This window comes from Sander lucioperca, chromosome 8 (genome assembly GCF_008315115.2).
Source record: "Sander lucioperca isolate FBNREF2018 chromosome 8, SLUC_FBN_1.2, whole genome shotgun sequence".
Lineage (NCBI taxonomy): Eukaryota > Metazoa > Chordata > Actinopteri > Perciformes > Percidae > Sander > Sander lucioperca.
This window is the reverse complement of record NC_050180.1, coordinates 12,369,212-12,387,112: the sequence shown is the minus strand read 5'-3', so window position 1 is coordinate 12,387,112 and position 17,901 is coordinate 12,369,212. Positions and strand designations below refer to the sequence as shown.

Below are 17,901 nucleotides of genomic sequence, written 5' to 3'. Positions count from 1 at the left end.
TATTTATATTTTACTTACATATCACAGAGAGGGACATAAATGAAGATGTGAAGGGAAGAAAAAAAATGTCATCCTGGACAATGAAGAGTCTCTTATTCTGCTGCTCAGGCTGTGTGGCTCAGGGGGGAGGGTGGGTGAGATCAGGGGCAGTTTCAGATAAGGACTCAAAATGATGCAGTTAAAGGGTGGACTGAGCAGACCACAAAGCACACTGGCCCTGACATCTGGGTGAGGAGCACAGAGGCCAGATAGAGAACAGCGAGAGCCAGGTGGATGAGCTGAAAGCTGAGCTAATCATTACTGTAATACACATGAAGCAGCTGCAGACAGAGGCATCTGGTAGACTGATTACTTTTCATTAATAATTATGGTACTGAGAAACTTGACTGAAGTGTGTCAGTATACTATTGTACTAATATTAAACTTAGGATAAAAAGTATTGAGGTATGAATTTGGTAAATAAGGTAAATTCAATTGAAAAAACAATGTATTTCATTGGGTTGTAAAATCTGTGATAACAAACAGTTTTAAAAGCTCATATTGTTTTTAATCATTCACACAAGACACAAAAATCAACCTTTTCTTTTCTTGCCCAGCCCATAGCACATCATTGGTATATCTGGAGGCTAGACCGGACTGCCAGTAAGAGAAAAACAAGTGACCTGGAAAAACAGAATAAACTTAAATATCTTAAATTAAACATCTGAATACGTACAAATTATACAAAATGTATTAGTACAGACAGACTGGATGTGTACCTTATGAATGCAAGAAAAGATAATAAGATACACAAGATACACTATATAACCAGTTTGTATTATAGTCACCATTGCTCTCTTCTAGATGAGATAATTTACTGTAAGATAGAACTTGAATGAAAGTGATAAAAGCACTAACAGTTAACAACAGAGGATGGAGTTTGAAGTTTTCGAGCGCATGGTAATAGTCCTTGTCAGTGTAAAGTGTTCAGTGTCCAGCGCTGAGGGAGCACTGATGGCCAGGGAGGGAAGATCTGTGCATTCAGTGGAGCACCTTGTTGGGATAAGTCTGCTAATGAAGGTGTTCATCCAGAAAGGCATGAAGGTGCATGTCAGTCCCACGATGGCGGAGAAAGTATTCACATCCTTTATTTAAGTAGCAAAACCACACCCAAAATACTCCATTACAAGTAAAAGTCTTGCATTGAAAGTGTTACTTAAATCTAAAACCAAGTATCATTAGTTAATTAAAGTATCAAAGTAAAAGTACTCAATGCAGAAAAATGGCCCCTCTATTAAACTGTTATATATTATATTATATAAATTATTATTACTGATGCACTAATGTGTTACTAGCATATCACTTATAGTTAGTTGTTGTGCAGCTTATATGCACAGTAAAGTAAATAGAGCTGTCAAATAGGCCTAGTAGTGTAGTTGAGTAAAAAGTTGTCCTGTTAATCATAATGAAGTATTGAGTGGCATGAAATAGAAATCCTCAAGTACAGTAGCCTAGTACAAATACCTAAAATTGAAGGTGAACGCAGTTACAGTACCAGTCAAAAGTCACTGACAAATTTGATGGTTTGATAACATTTATGGTTTTGTTTTGATATGAGCTGGGTACTGGGCCAATATGTTAAAGTTTGCAAATGTTAATAGCTGTTTGTAATTTCAGTTTTTAATTTAAATTAAAAAGAGAAAAACTGCACAGAAGTGATTAAAAAAATTACCCTTTTCAACTCAGTAAATATGACAGCATGTATGAATGGAGGTCATCACCTGGTGTAAACAGACAGAGGGACTTTGGTTGTGTTCCAGTTCACATTTCTCTGCCTTCAATCAGTGGGTCTTGTTGAATATCCCTCCGCCCTGCGCAGCCTGAATTCTTCCACACAGTCTGGAACTAGACCTACCTCTGACGCTAACGTCTGGCCAGGCCTGGGAGGAGCCAGTTAGCAGCTACACTGACACGTAAGAATCCTGCGTAAAATTTAAGGAAGAAGTTACATTTTTTTCTTAAGTTGAATGTGGTTACTGCTGCTTCGAGTCATCCTTGATGTATAGTTGACCTGTCCCGCATCAGAGGCCTTGTTTGGACGCGTTTGAAGCGACGCGGGACTGTCAGCAAGAGGAGCCGACGCACAAGATGAGATTTTCAGCGTTTATTTCTGTCCTGCGGTCGGTCGGCCCGGTGGTAATCGGTATTTCTTTAGGGTTCACGTTGAGTTTATTGAGTGTAAACTGGACGGAAGAAGCATGCTACCTAGACGGCAAGGAGGGTGAGGATGTGACTGTGGGTCAGGATGGGCAGCTCAAAGGAGCCCGAAAGCCCAACTCTATTTCGACTATCAACGATGTGGAGTCCGAAGAGGATTTTGAACCAAGAATAGTCCCTTATAAACAAGTTCAACAGAGTGCCCCTAAGAAAGTTTTCAGGTAAGCTTTGCATGGCCAGTTATTTCATCTGGTTAACACAGTCTGTAACTAGGCTTACAATATGGCTTACACTTGTTTTGAATACAGGCCACATCATTACAGGAGCTACTACAGGCCGGAGCTCATCCTCAGTAAAAGATGACTGATAAATCAATCATTGTTCACATATTGCTAGGTGTACAGGTGTCACTGGTTGTCATGTGGGTATGATATTTTACACTGACAGCATTAAGAATAAGACTAAAAAGCCAAATTTCTCTCCTCTCCCTGATGTCACTGGCCTTGATGAAATTGCCAGAAAGTCTGATAAAATGTGAAGTCTACAGATCCATTTCCTCTGCTGGTTTCTACCTGCTAACATTCCCTGCCACAGAGCTAAGATTAACTAGGCCTACATTGAGTGCCATGTTTCCATGCTGAATGAGTGCCCTACATTTTCTTTGTAAAAACGCAGGCGTTTCCAAGATTTCCTGAATAGAGACCATGTTTCAGTGTTAGCCCTCACACCCAAAGTGGTTGCATTGTTTTGCAATTCTCAGAAAGACTCTTTTCCCTGTGGAAAAGTTCCACAGAGGTTAGATCTTAAAGCAGTTCAGCATCCAGGTTCCATACAGGCAACCAGTGCCATGCAGTGGTAATATGTATGTTGTAATATAAAAGGTAAAATGATTATCTTCATTATTGACAATGTTTTTTCGATTAATTGTTTGGTTTATGGAATGTCAAAAAGTGGTAAAAAATGCTCATCACAACTATCCAGAGCCCAAAATGATGTGTTCAAATGTTGTTTTTCTTCCGACTAACAGTTCAAAACCCAAATATATTTGATTTACTAATGTCAAAGAAATGTAGCAAATCTTTTCATTTGAGATGCTTAAACCAGCAAATGTTAGAAATTTTAGTTGCAGATGAATTTTCGTTCTATCTGCTAATCGATTAATCCAAAAATTGTTGCAGGTCCAAGAGGCATAATAGATGCCATGTACAGTATAACAAAGACATAAAAGTTAGGTTGGGTCATAGTTGCAGTGATGAATCACAATTCAGGTCCTTGCATGTTTACTTTTCCAGAGAGCTTATGGTTTTCTTGTTAGTTTGTATGACAGGATATTTTGAAACACCCAACATTTCTATGAAATTTGGTGGACTTTGAACCTTGAAGAAAATTTAGCCAGCATCCAACATTTTAGCTTTTTATAAACTACAGCTGATGGTCAAAAAATGATTTTGGTGTGACAGTAAGTTGCAGAATTGTTCAGCGTTGGTGAAAGTTTACTGTCTAGTGGTTTAGTCTTTTCTTATTTCAAATGTTTATTTAACCTTTATTCAGTAGCTCTTTGATTTCTTTTTCAGAGCTAAATACATAAGCACAGAGTTGGGGATGCGAGAGCGTCTGTTGGTCGGGGTCCTGACTTCCAAAAACACCATAAACACTCTGGGTGTAGCTGTCAATCGCACCATCGGCCATCACCTGGACACTGTGATCTTCTTCACCGGCATGCGCAACCGCAAAGTCCCTCACGGCATGTTTGTCATCTCTCATGGAGACGAGAGGCTGATATGGAACATGTTTCAGAATATCAAATACATTTTAGACCATTACATCAATGAGTATGACTGGTTTTACTTAGTCCAAGATGACGCATACACAGAAGCTGACAGGATCAAATCCCTGGTGGATCACCTGAGTATAGATCGAGAGCTTTACATGGGCAGTCCTGAGGAGTTTATAGGTGGAGAAATGGAAGGGAAGTACTGCTACGGAGGGTTCGGGTATCTCCTGTCACGTACCCTGCTCCTCAGACTCCAGCCCTTCCTGGAAAACTGTAGGAATGACATCCTGAGTTCAAGGCCTGATGAGTGGCTCGGAAGATGCATCATTGATTACACAAACACAAACTGCGTCAGTGAATATCAGGTAGGTTGAGAGGATTCTTAAAGGGGCACATGATTACACTGTACTTATTCAACACCATACATCTCTCTTTTCAAGAATACGAATGATCATTTTTCAATCTATAAAACTGTGTCTCGGCTTGTTAATGTTTTAAAGTTTAAAGGGTGCAGAATGAGGCAGTTCGTACTTAAAATGAATGATGAGGCACAGAGAAAAAATGCTCAGGCTGTCACTCAGAACGGTTGTGAGATGGTTACAGCCGGGGTTCTCCTTCTCGACAGGAAAACAAAACTGTCACGGCAGAAATCATGCTTTGCCTCTGGAACAGCACTTAAAACTGACAGACGGCTATATAAAAGTGTAATTACCATGGTAGCACAGAGGTGGTATTTATATTACAGAGTGGATTGCTAATACCCTTTAGCCTTTCATTTTTTTCTACAGCTACAGCAGCAATGTGGAATAGGTAAACAGGCAAGCAGAGCACTGCTGAGTTCAGCCTTGATTAGGTTCAACGGTGTGAAAATCCCTTGTGGGTCAACATGCTCTGCTCCTGTAATGTAACGTAGTGTAATGTCATTAGCATTTAAGGTCAAACAAGCTCTGTGGAGCTTGATCTAACCCAATGCCCTCTAGACGATTCTTTGTTGCATTTAGCACAGTTTGCTTCATCTGTGCTAAAGTTTGTGGTCTTTGTCAACATATTCAAATATATTGTCGAAGGGTTATCAATTCAAATGTATCCTTACTATTATACAATATACATGAAGGTTTATATTTTGTAGGTGCGTTATTCCTCTTTCTTTTGCTTCCATTTTCTCTTCCTTGGCCAAGACACATTGCAGGAAACCATCTTGTTACACAGTTGAGAGTGAGTTGCATGGCTAACTTAAGTGCCTTGAGCCAGAAGAGCTCCAGCAGAGCCCCCTAAATAAGGGAGGGAAGCAGGGGGGAAAGTTAAAAAGCCTGGTGTAGGTGAAGAAAACAGCTTGAACAAAGAGCCAGACATCAATTTTTCTTGTTACGAGAGAACATTGATGACAATTAGGCACGGATAATGCTTCACTAAGTGTACCACTACAGGCTGTTGGCAAACATTTACAACAGAGTGGCTTCACTGCTCAGTTAAGCATTGTCTTCATTCTTTTTTCTTTTAATAGCTTGATCAGATTGGATTCACTTTTTTTAATCACTCAAGCTCCTTAGGTGACTACTTTGTTTTCAGCTTAAGTTAATGTGTCTTTAAGATGAGATTCTGGGGCCAGTGTCAGTCATTTGTGTTATTAGGTTTCATCCTTTACATTCTTAACTGGTGCTTTTTAACCTGATGCTGCAGTGATCATACTTTATCATATATGAAAAGTGGCAAAAATGAATTAAGATAAAGCAGAACCTTATATTCCCAGAACAAATGTAATTCCTGAAATGATCAAAACTCTTGACAATAGAAAGTTGTTGTATAACACTTGTATTCAGTTCTTACAAAAATGAATCTGTCTTCCCTTCACTATGCAATTATGATTGAAGCCAGCCTGTTTGCAGTGGAGATGAGCCCAAGATGCTGTCTAGATAGCGTGTAATGTCTGTTAGAATTTAAAGTAGCACAGCATAACAACCAAGATTGGAAAAACATTAGGCATGTTTCTGTCATTCCGGATTTAAGATGCCTCATGAAAAGACGTCTCTGTTTGTTGTCAGGGCCTTCAGTACCACCATTATGAGTTGGGAAAAAACTCTGATCTGACTAAAGAACAGAGTGAACCGTTCAAGAAAGCTCTGACTGTCCATCCAGTGTCTGACCCTGAACAGATGTACAAGCTGCACAGATACTTCACTGAGATTGAACTCCAGAAGACTTACGATGAGATTGCTAAGCTACAGGTAAGCTGCTTTTCAAGTGTCACAAATCACCCATGGTTCAGTCAAAAATAAAAACCTGGCGGGTCAGCAACTGTGGAGATCTGAACACTTCTTGTGTTTCCACAGGCAGAAATAAAGAACGTGAGTGTGGTTGCTTTTGACGGCAACCGAAGCTCCCAGTGGCCCGTGGGGATCAATCCACCTTTTGAACCGAAATCTCGGTTTGAAGTTTTGAAGTGGGAATACTTTACAGAGGAGGAGATTTATTCATGCATCGATGGCTCTCCAAAGTGTGAACTGCAAGGTATTGACCGCTTGGATGTGGCTGATGTCATTGACATAGCCATGATAGAGCTGAACAAGAAGTACAAGCCTGTCTTACATCTGAAGAAGCAACATCTGATTAACGGATACAGGCGCTTTGACCCCGTCAGGGGCATGGAGTACACCTTGGACCTTCAGCTGGAAGTGGTGAACCAAAAAGGTCACAGCCGTTCCGTCACTAAGCGAGTTCATCTGGTGCGACCTTTGAGTCGGATTGAGATAATCCCCATGCCCTATGTCACTGAAGCTACAAGGATTCACATCATTATACCTCTTACTCTGCAGGACCGGAGCTATGTTGACCATTTCCTGGAAGTCTTTGCCTCAAATGCTTTTGAGACCAGTGAAAATGCCATCCTAACATTCTTGTTTATTTATGACCCAGTGGAGGCACAGCAAGTCAGTCAGAATGATATATTTGCCAGCGTGAAAACTCAGATAAACACGTATGAACGCAAATACCCCGCAGTAAAAATCCCATGGATAAGTGTCAAGACAGAAACACCATCCCAGATCAAATTCATGGACATCATCTCGAAGAAGCACCCAGTTGACTCGCTGTTCTTCTTGGCTAACGTCAACACAAATGTCAATTCAGAATTTCTGAACCGCTGCCGCATGAATTCCATAAACAACTGGCAGGTGTTCTTCCCCATCCATTTCCAGGACTTCAACCCTGATGTGGCCTATCACAACCAGCAGCATCCGGCCACAGTCGATCTGATCAAGGACGCAGGCCACTTTGACCGCAGATCATTTGACGAAGCGTGTTTTTACAACTCGGACTACATGGCGACACGCACCCGAATGGTGGCAGACGTCCAGGAGAACGAGGAGATTTTAGAGACCCTGGACATCTTCGACATGTTCTTAAAGTATTCGGGTCTGCACGTATTCAGGGCAGTGGAGCCATCATTGCACCAGCAGTATAGCTTCCAAGCCTGCAACCCGCGGCTCAGTGAAGACATCTATCATAGGTGTGTTCAGAGCAACTTGGAAGGTCTCGGTTCTCGCTCCCAGCTCGCCATGCTGCTGTTTGAGCAAGAACAAGGAAACAGCACTTGAAAACGCCAGTGAACTTCTGCTCCTGCATGTCTTCAAATGGATGTTAAAAGCTGTGTGTTTGTTGTAATAAGCTCTGGATGCAAGCTAGAATTTGGGACAACCCATGTCTGGGGGCTGAGGTTACATGTGTGAACCTGCCTGACATTCTCCATCTTTCAGTGTGCATCGAGAATTATTTGGTTTGTTAGTTTTTAGCTAGTTTGGAAAAATGAATGTAGTACATTCTTAACGAAACCTTTCCTTAAATGTTTACAATACTTGTCCGTACAGATGAGTTCCTAGAACCAAATGTTTTTGCTACTCTGATTCTGAAAGCTGCGTTAAGCAATTTCTGACCACTAGGTTGCAGAAATTTAAAACAGCAGAGCCTTGATGTAGCACTGGCGTATCCAGTTGTTATGTTTAAGGTGTTCACTACACATCCATGCAACACAGGGCTACATAGGTAACCCGTTGGAGTCGTCTTGTTCTCCACATGTTCAGTGTAATTCCGATATTCACTTAGATTTTTATCCTGTTTGGTTCATTAATTCCTGGAAGAAATACCTTCAACCACTTTGAGTTGGGGAAGTATCGACACATTTGAGATAAAGTGCTGGGCACGGCTGCTTTTAGTTTTGTTTGGGAGGATTGAATCAGTTTAACCAAAGCAATGAGTTGAAAGTGGTAAAAAGCTACAGTAGTTTGTTGCTTTTCAGTGGGTTCAGAAGTACTAGCAGCCACGTTTTCACATTTCTAGAATGCCATTTGATTGAATGTTAATATCTAATATGTTGTTAAATGGAGCTTTAATGTATAGCGCTAATAGATATACATTAATATATTGCACCACAGGTTGTGTGCCCCTTCACATTGAAACATATTTACTCATTTGAGTATTTATAAAAGTGCATCTTTGTACTGTATATGTGCCTTGACACTGACTTTTCATATGCGGACTGTTTTGAAATTATCTTTGTAACACAGTTTTGCAATTCACCGCTTCAGGTGATACACAGCTGATGTTTTTTATTAGAACTTTACAGATGAATAACTGTTCTGAATGGGTGGGAGATAATTATCTTTTACTGTGGATAGAGCTTGTTACATAGCTGGGAGAATTGAATGGGTATTCAGTTAACCTTAGATTTTTTTAAAGGCGACTTGGAAATGTCATGATCACAACCATCCACAGGTTATATACGTGCCACAAAGCAGGGAAGGAGTTGGTAGAGAGTAGAAATCTTCTATTGGTCTTCAGAGCTCATAGATGGAGACTAGTGTATTCCAGTAGGCCAGCAGTGTGTATTTAAGGTAAAGTTTTCTCCATGAAAGCGTTTTGATGTTGCCAGAAAATGTACAATCAGGAGGCAAAGAATGGATTGCCCAGATGAGTCCTCATTGAAGTTGTACTTTAAAACAGGATTGAATTAGTTTAGAAATGATTGAAACGAAGAATGTATGAAACATTTTTTTTCCACATCATCAAGTATAGAAGACAATTTATATATTCTAAAAGAAGATGTGTAAATGTTCCGAAGTATTTTGGACTGCATTGTTAAAGATTTTGTAAGTTATTGAATGATGTCATTGTCCTCCATTTCCTGAGCTCAGTGATAGAAAGGGTTGCTGTCTCCCAGTCGCAGTGCAGTCCAATGGGAGACCTTTTCTACATTATTGAGTGGTGGTTGTGGAGGTAGCAGTACTAGACACCAGAAAGTTATTAGTATATGATAATGTGCAATATTACAGATAACACAACTGGCTAGATGTCCAATGAGGACATGGCTTTTAATTTCATAGACATTAGCTGCAAGTACAGCAGTGTAAATACCATACGGTTCATGACATGAGGCGCTCTCTGTTCAATTTTAAGTAAATACACTGTACTTTCTTTTGACAAGACCTTTAATGTATTTGCTGATACTAGACACTTTTCAACATTATTTTAATGTTGACATACATAAAATGAAGTCCTTTTATTTAACTTTAATTGGATTCAAAGGACTTGTTGGAAACACTACATCCAGTGGTGATCCTCAACAGTGTTTGCTGTATTTTCTGCCATGTGAACAAAGACCATAGAGGTCACTTTATAACGCATCTCTTTCTTTGACGAGAGGAGAAGAGTACGACACTATTAATGTGTAGAATTGGAAACTGAATCTTCCAAATACCACTGTGAAAAATGGAAGGCTTAGATTACAATATGAAGTTATTGTGCTGCCTCCTGTAGACGTGAGAAGCTTAAAATTAAGCAAGCGTGGCAGATTAATCACCCTGTGTTGTTAAGAGCCACCATCGCTAAGCGAAGTTTCTAAGTATTTTGTCCATAACTTATTTATCTTGTCATTTCTCTATGAATTATGCAGATTCTGAATACTTCCGCACTAACAGAGGCTTTCACGACATTCTCTGTACATGTATAAATATTTTATAGATTCTATTTTTAAGCCTTTTGTAGCTTTATGTACACAGCAATTTATACTTTATTATTTTTGGTGACAAAATTAAACCTATATTGTATCTTACTTTGCATGTTGTGCTTTGAAAATCATGTCATTTGACAGTGAAGACAATTTAAAATGTGTGTATTTCACTCTCACTTTCAATCAAGTAATTCATTTAAAAAAATAGGCAGTTACTTAGGCTCATTTTTTAATTTCCATTGATGTTTGGACCTTTCAGTTCACATTATTTTATGCATATGGGTACTAGTATAACCAAAGCGATACGTTTTAATTAATGCTCATCACATTTAATTGTGTGCTGTAATTCCCAATGAAATGTGAATTATTGTAATTTTTAAATAAAGAGTATTTGAATATAAACATTTCCTCTTTTTGTTGTCTTTATTTTTTTTTTAAGATAAGAAAATAGTATCTTTTGTATTGCAGGTACAAAATCCAGTTTGTCCTTTAGGTGTCAGCAAAAGAGCGTGTTTACTGTCTGCAGCACAGGTCCTAGACCAGGACTGGCCGCCAGTTGCTGAGGTGAGCAGTGTTCCTGAACAACATTTAGAAATTATATTTCTAACCCAAACTGGTATCTGGTTATCTCATTCATGTTCCCAGTGTGTGCTCAGTAGGACTGCAGTTAACATTCCTGCCCATGTCAGACCCGAGGTATTCCTGATGTCTGGGTTGGGTAAAAACAGGGAAAACGTTGCAAACTTAATTATAGCTTTAGTTATTTCAAGGGTCCATATGCACTACCCTGAGGCATGCTGTAAAACCACATAACTACAGAGCAGCTGGGAGTTAATTGTAAGTCATTATTTTGTACTTTGTTTTACGTTTGATCCCAGGACTTTCTCCTCCCACACAGGGACACAGTTTCAAGTCCCCCAGAAACTAGTCTCGCTTTGCCTGACCCTCCTCCAAAGCGTGCTGGAGGAGAGTCTGGCTACTCCACGTAGCATTCGGGGATCGGAGGAAAACGTGCTCTGGTTTAATGGCATTTCTTTAAACCAATCAGAATTGTCATGGGCGGCGCTAAACTCCGCACAGAGCCGCTGCAAAATAGTTGTGCGAGAGAAAACAGATTGGACAGATAGTCTAGCTGGCTGTCTCAATTTACCCTGCAGAGATCTGAGGAGCAGTTAACAATAGTCCTCATAAATCCAGGACTTAGCCAAAAAATTTGAACATCGTCAACTTCTCAGTCTCTCCCCCCTTTCTGCTAAAGCCCAAAACTGTCTCCTAAGCCCCTCCCCCCACAAGGGAGAATGAATGCGTGTGCATGAGCAGTGATTGACACGCAGTTAGACACCCCCCCTGGCCCTGATTGGTGCGTCTGAACAAGGAGCGGTGGATTTTTGCAAATCACACTACAGGCTGTAGGTGGTGCCAGAGGAGCTGGATTTTCTTTTTAAATTACCTGCTTCATGTAGTTCTACTTGAATATAGGGTCAGTTTCAGCAAATATGACAGAAAGTTAGTTTTAGAAGTCTTACCTACTACACCTTTAAACCACCAAATTTAATATTCCAACACAAAGAAAGCGGAAGGAAATGGGAAATACATACATCCGGCTGAATTTCCTGCGGCACACGAGCAATCCCGGAAGTGGAACGTCAAGGATATAGACTACCCACAATAAGTTTATCTACATCTTTATCATTACTAGTTAAGCAGTTGTACATTTTGTATTCCCAACTTGTATATATTTGGAATATTTAAATATTTGTTCTTGTATTCTATTCTATTATTATTTCATGTATATTGTACGTATGTATATTGTATCCTAGTATTTCATGTATAATCTGTGCTGTGTGACATTTTGCTGCTGTAACACTGTAATTTCCCATTTTTGGGATCAATAAATATTCATGTATCTATCTACCCACCCAGAAACTGGAACTAGAAGTTATTAGTTTTCATGACAATTTGGGTTCACCTGGAGGGTATTTGATGAAGCAGAGTTACACAAATTGCTAGACATTAAGAAGCATGGTCAATAAATCACCTCACTTATCCTAACTACATAAAAACACTTCTTCAAACACCCTCTGAGTTGTCCCATTTTGTCTACTCAAAACCTACCTTTGAGATGCTGTCAGTCTATTGGTCATTTTTATAGCAATGTCTTAGTCAGTGGTGGAAAGGATTTACAATGGGTGGCAAAATTGAAATACATTTTCTCTGTTGTGAAGAAAAAATGGACAACGTGGAGTAACAAAGTGAATTGGGCTCTGGATTTAGGAGGCACTGGTTTTACCAATCTAAACTTTAATAGTTATCGTATTTACCATATTTAACATTTATAAAATGTGTTCTAACAGAGGAAATAATCACAACATGACACATCTGTACAAAATGTAAGCGTTTCTTGTTACTGCAGTGATGGTCCATTTCCTTGTCTGTCAGGTATGGGATGGAAATCCTTCTTAGGAACTCCTGACAGCTGTATGTGTCACCCCGCGCTCATTTTTTCTCTTCTCAGATGACCCTTTCAGACTTTAGCTAAAAAAAATAAGCGGCTGGAAAAAAAAGAAAAAAGGACATAACAGCAGATCTTCAAAACTTAACATTGGTGGCTGGTCGGATTAAATTGATTTTTACGGATAATGTAATAACCACATACAGCACATGTGACTGAATGTCATGGAGCTATAAAAAGGTCGGCTCAAAGAGCTGTGCAACAAGGGAGCTCAGAGTAGAGGCTTGAGGAATCCTAGGAATGTGAGCTACATGTTATCAGGCAGGGAAGTTGTTCCATCTGCTACAGTACAGACCTGCCGCCCACCGCTGTGGCACCTCACACAGGCGGCATGCTGTTGTAAAATCAACTCTTTTTTTAATCTGTTTTAAAATGCTTTTGTATACAGAATTAATCGGGTTGTGTTTTACATTGCACAGCATCTCGAGAATAGAAAACCTTTCTACATCGACTCCAGGGTCTACCATTCAAACACAACTCTACAGTGATAATGCAGCCCAGTATTCATCTCAACACACCAGCCCCTGTGTGACTTGTCTGAGGATGGCTACAATTATTGATGACAGAGGAGAATATTGTTATGCATAGTCTGTACAGGATGCCATCAGAGACTGTGATTGGGAACCTTTTGAAAATGTCAAAGTGACACATGATTATGAATATTAAACAGCCATGTATAGCCCATGATTACTTGACAGGAGGAGGAGATGTGACAGATGGAGGCCTGTGGAATCTCATTGTGAGCTAAAGTGATGAATGTTGCAGCAACAGAATGCACCGATCAAATTAACAGAAAAATTATGTCGTCATTTGTGAACATGATATCCTGTTATGTGAAGTATTTCATACATTTCTGTTATGAATTATATACAGAGTGGATTGTCAAAAGTCTGTCAAAATGTAGGGCACTTTAAGCAGGCTTGATTTTGTGCAGGTTAGGGGTTACACTTTAAAAAGTTTTTTAGTCCAACAAAAATTACCAATAAAACAGGATGTAATGTCACAGTTTTAAAGCCGGAACTGATGCCTGATAGCAGATAAGTTGCTAGCATGCTATGAGGAAAACATGATCAATATCTCCATGAAGACAAAAAAAACAATTGTCTGGTGATTTAGCACATGTAGTCCTGAATGTGAATCACTTTCTTGTACCCTGGCATTGGGAAATATATAAATGGATGATGGGGCAACATGAGAAATGACGCACTATTAAAGCAGTGTGTGATATTTTGTGGGTGAGAGTTAATTAAAAAAAAGACCGCATCTCTGGCATTGCATCATTTCTGAAAGCACATTCCTGAATGCTTCTTTCAATAAAGATGAATACGAAGCTGAACAAATATTTGCAAAAGATGATGCAAGTGTGCCTGTACTGTAAGTAACATTATATTGAAGCCCAGTGATGAGGGCAAAAGGGTAAGAAAAGATGAAAATAAATTATGAGGCCCAGTTAAATCTTTCTACTAATTGTCTAGATTACCTAGTTTATCTATTTTATATCAACTCTTTAGAAATTCAGTACTAGCCTGTAGTTATTTAGATTATTCAAAGCCGTTTTCCACTGCTGGAACTTAACGTGTAGCCATCGTCAGGTTCTGCTTTAGTTTCCACCACTCGCTTCATAGACAATGACAACCTATATTGTTTGCCTGACAGTTGTTAGGCAACAAAGACGTCTTGGTGAGAGAACCATTAAAAACAAGAAGACAAGAAGATTTCTCAGCATCATGCAATGACACACGGTCAAACAGTGCAGGGAATAGAGTAAAAAAACCAAACAGCTGAAAAACTACAAAGAGCTGGATCCCACTACCGACAGCAGTAGTGCCCTGGAGCTAGCATAAATGTGCAAGAAAATCAATATCTGCACTACTTCCATTGTTGTCTGTCCCACTTATATCACATTATATCTTCTTATATGACATAGTATAGTTGGTACCACTGTTGCCTTTTTAACAGTGTAAATCCAAAGTGTCTCAAATTGTAAATTACGCAAGGAACAACTTGGCACCAAAGCGTCACAAGTTCATAATAGATCAGATGATGAGAAGTGCAGAGGTTACAGGTGGTTAAGTTGCTGCAGTGCATAAGGGCAAGTCAGCAAGCCGACTTTCCATGATAATGACAAACATGATTATAAATGAATGAATGTAAGAGTTTTTATTTTTCATTTCCACTTTGCTAACTTGTGCTCTTCAAAACTATTGTGTCTTTGTCCCGCCAGGTGAGGATTAAGTTACCCAGTAAGAATACTTCAGCCTCCAGAGCAATTTTTAGATTAAACTCTGAGCTGTCCTAACTCGACATTTATTAGATAAAAACCTTACTCCTGCAATAAAATGCCTTGCTTTCTTGCTAACTATTCCACTTTTCAAACATTCCTTTTTTTTCATGGATCAGCTCAGCCGAGCTGCATCAGCCTAATGTGCTCAGTCATGTTTGCAAAATGTTAAAGTTCACATGCAAACAAACAAACACCCACACACACACATTGATGCCAGGTTGACACTGTAAATAGCTGCTACACTTTTACAGTGGTACTGGCCCACAAGCTGAAGAAGATGACTCTGCAAAAGTAAAATTCTGTTTCTTATTGCTTATGTCAGCTTAAGGTTTTGATGCTAACCAAAGTGAAGAGTGGATGGTGGGCAGAAATGAATTAATAAGAAGAAAAATGTAAGTACAACCAACAACTGAAAACATCATCCAAGCCTCATCAAGTATTTGTGTGTCTTTGTAACAGCACAGCAACATGTAAAAGGAAACGATGGAGATAATAGTCACGATCCATACAGTCCACTGTATTGATGTTTGGCAGTCTAATATATCTGCAGATTTTAAGTGTACAGTAATTGCTACAATCGTGACCGCTATTGTCATAAAAAAGTATTTTCTAAAATGTATAAATAACTAAAATAATATTACATCAGTTATATATTAAAAGAATATAAACAACAGCCATTGAAACAGAACTTTAGAACGTTCTCATTTTAAAGTTGGACTTTATGTACAAGTACATTGCTACTCTCTAACACCTTAACCACAAACCAGACAAAGTGTATCATGTGGAAAGATGCTGCTAGATCTTACAGTCATACAGTTCAGCCTAAATAATTCCCCTCATATTTTGGATGGATGTAACACGAGTAAGATTTGCTTACTGTAAGTATTCTCATCTTGTAGACAATATAGAACATATATAGATAATAGTATCTCTTTAAATAATTACATAATTTAGAATGTGCAATGGCTTCATATGGTACAGTGTTTTCCTTGAAGTAAGAGGAATAGTTGGAGGAGAGATACATGGAGAGATACAGACAAAAAGAGCAGAGATGCTAGCTGAATAAATAAATCATTAGGGTATAAACTGGATCAAGGTGACATGCGGTTCTCCACTTGTTCCCTTGTAGTGATCATGTACCAAAAATTAGTCCTGAAAACACAAAGTGCCTGACTTCTTACAAATGAAGCTGGACAAAGTTGAGGGGGGTCCCATCCAGAGAGAAAAAAAAAAGAAGCGGTGTCCAATTTGTGCCTACATACTGTACGTACAAGTGCTTTGTTAGCAGCACAAGTTTGGTGTTCGACTTTGGCTGTAGCTTTTCACTGGTGACAGCAAAGGAGCGACGGAAATGCCAAGGGTCTGTTATTGATCTGAACACAGACGGCTTTTATCTTTTGGTGTCACCAGGATGGGAAGCGGTGGTTAGCTCTAGCAAGCGAAGTCCTCAAATACCCCTAGGTGCCCGGCGTGATGGCGTTGAGGGTGTGGGAGAGGGTGGTGGTGGTTGGGGAGGATGGTGTTGGCGTACGCCCCCTCTGGATGACTCCGTGTCACGTCATTGGGCTCCTGCTGAAGGCACAGCAAACCAGATCATGCTTCAAAGATAACGTGTAACATCATATGTGACAATACATAGATAACAATGTACAGTAAAATTACATTTATCAAGAATAATCTCTTGACAGGGTAATTCAAAACCATCACACTACAGAAATACCTTGATCATGCTGTAGATACCTAGCCTGGTCCTACCAGACTCTGGTACATTTCATTTGTACAGAGAGTCTAGCCACTCTCCATTGACTGAAATGTTAACTTCCTTGAAGGTGGGTACTCTGTTGAAGTTTAAAACTATTGGATCTGCCCAGAGCCACTCTGGATCTGCCATAACCAATTGTTAACGTTAGGTTGTGACGTCGGCTTAGCATCACTAGCGTTAGCCTTAGCCAACTCATTCACCACTAATGGAGCGAGCTGGAAAATCAAACTTTTCCTGAACCCCGTGGGGAGGAGGGCCACAACATCACGGCCACCAACAAAACTCAGCAAAGATTGTTCTTGCTCAGGCTTTAACTTCTGGATATTCGGCAGCGTTGCCACAACAGACCGAATGGCTTCGCTCGCATCTTTCTCCGCCGCCATTACGGAACTACAACTCAAATTAGCGCACAACCTCAACGTCATCGTTCTCAGCCACTTCCTCTGTTTGCTGATTGGACCGCCAAATATTTGGCCGGAGAAAACCCAAGAATATAACGCAAACCCAGACGGAGTACTGAAGAAAAATGAAAATTGAGCGGAAGTAGGTAGGAGGGTGGAGCCAGGCTAGTAGATACCATCACTGTATTTATACATTGTTATTTAAAGGAAAAATTCAACGCTTTGGGAAATACACTTATTCACTTTGCATACAAGAGTGAGATTAGAAGATTGATATTAATTTCATGTCTAAGTGCTAAGCATGCAGCTGAAAGTTAGGAAGTAGTTAGCCTAGCTTAGCATAAAGACTGGAAGCAGGGGGAAAAAGCTAGCCTGTCTCTGTCGAAAGTTAAAATAAATACTGACCAACACCTCTAAAGATCATTAATTAAAATGCAAAATGAAGATTTGTGGTTTTAGGGGAGTAATGTGCTGTAATTATTTTGTGACAAAGAGAGTCAATCCAGTAGTACTACCGTGCAGCGTCTCCGGCTATAGCGCAGATAGCCAGATATGGTCGGTGAGTACAGTTTGGTATTGATCTCTGTACAGGCACAATGGCAACCTCTGTGATGACTGCACCTGGCTAATAGTTACAGCACATTACTCCCCTAAAACCACAAATTGTCTTACTTACATTTATGTTTAAGTATGAATGGCAAAAAAGAAAAGACACAGTGTGTCAATTAGAGATCTTTAGACTTGTTAGCTGTAGCTAGCTGTTTACCCCTGCTTACAGTCTTTATGCTAAGCTACGGTAACCATTTCCTTACTCCTGCTCTGTACCATAGACTGTATACTTAATGAGATGTTGATCTTCTCATCTAACTCTTGAAAGAAAGTGAATAAGTGTATTTCCCATTATGTTGAAGTATTCCTTTTAAATATCATTATTTTACATAAAAGAATTTGGCAAAATCAATCCAGTGAAG

The 17,901-nt window shown here is 39.5% G+C and overlaps 2 protein-coding genes across 4 annotated transcripts in view; one reads left to right on the top strand and one right to left on the bottom strand.

Moving 5' to 3' along the window:
- Positions 1 to 1,888: 1,888 nt before the first annotated feature.
- chpfa (chondroitin polymerizing factor a) lies at positions 1,889 to 14,595 on the top strand. Of its 2 annotated transcripts, XR_004101929.2 has the most exons (5): positions 1,889 to 2,417; positions 3,771 to 4,335; positions 6,013 to 6,195; positions 6,301 to 7,615; positions 14,585 to 14,595. XR_004101929.2 is itself a non-coding variant. In XM_031281654.2 (4 exons), the coding sequence occupies exons 1-4, from the start codon at positions 2,128 to 2,130 to the stop codon at positions 7,561 to 7,563; spliced, it is 2,301 nt and encodes a 766-aa protein (XP_031137514.1). In that variant the 5' UTR covers positions 1,889 to 2,127; the 3' UTR covers positions 7,564 to 10,373. The 2 variants fall into 2 exon arrangements, 1 of the variants encoding a protein (XP_031137514.1); XM_031281654.2 differs by lacking the exon at positions 14,585 to 14,595 and having other exon boundaries at positions 6,301 to 10,373.
- Positions 12,235 to 17,901, bottom strand: part of asic4a (acid-sensing (proton-gated) ion channel family member 4a) — a 90,799-nt gene continuing 85,132 nt past the window's right edge. Inside the window, exon 10 of one of the 2 annotated variants that reach the window (XM_031281657.2) lies at positions 12,235 to 16,336. In XM_031281657.2, the coding sequence (XP_031137517.1) occupies positions 16,199 to 16,336 (138 nt within the window). In that variant the 3' untranslated portion in view covers positions 12,235 to 16,198. Of the gene's footprint in view, positions 16,340 to 17,901 lie in introns of both variants that reach the window. The other variant, XM_031281655.2, reaches the window with a different exon arrangement.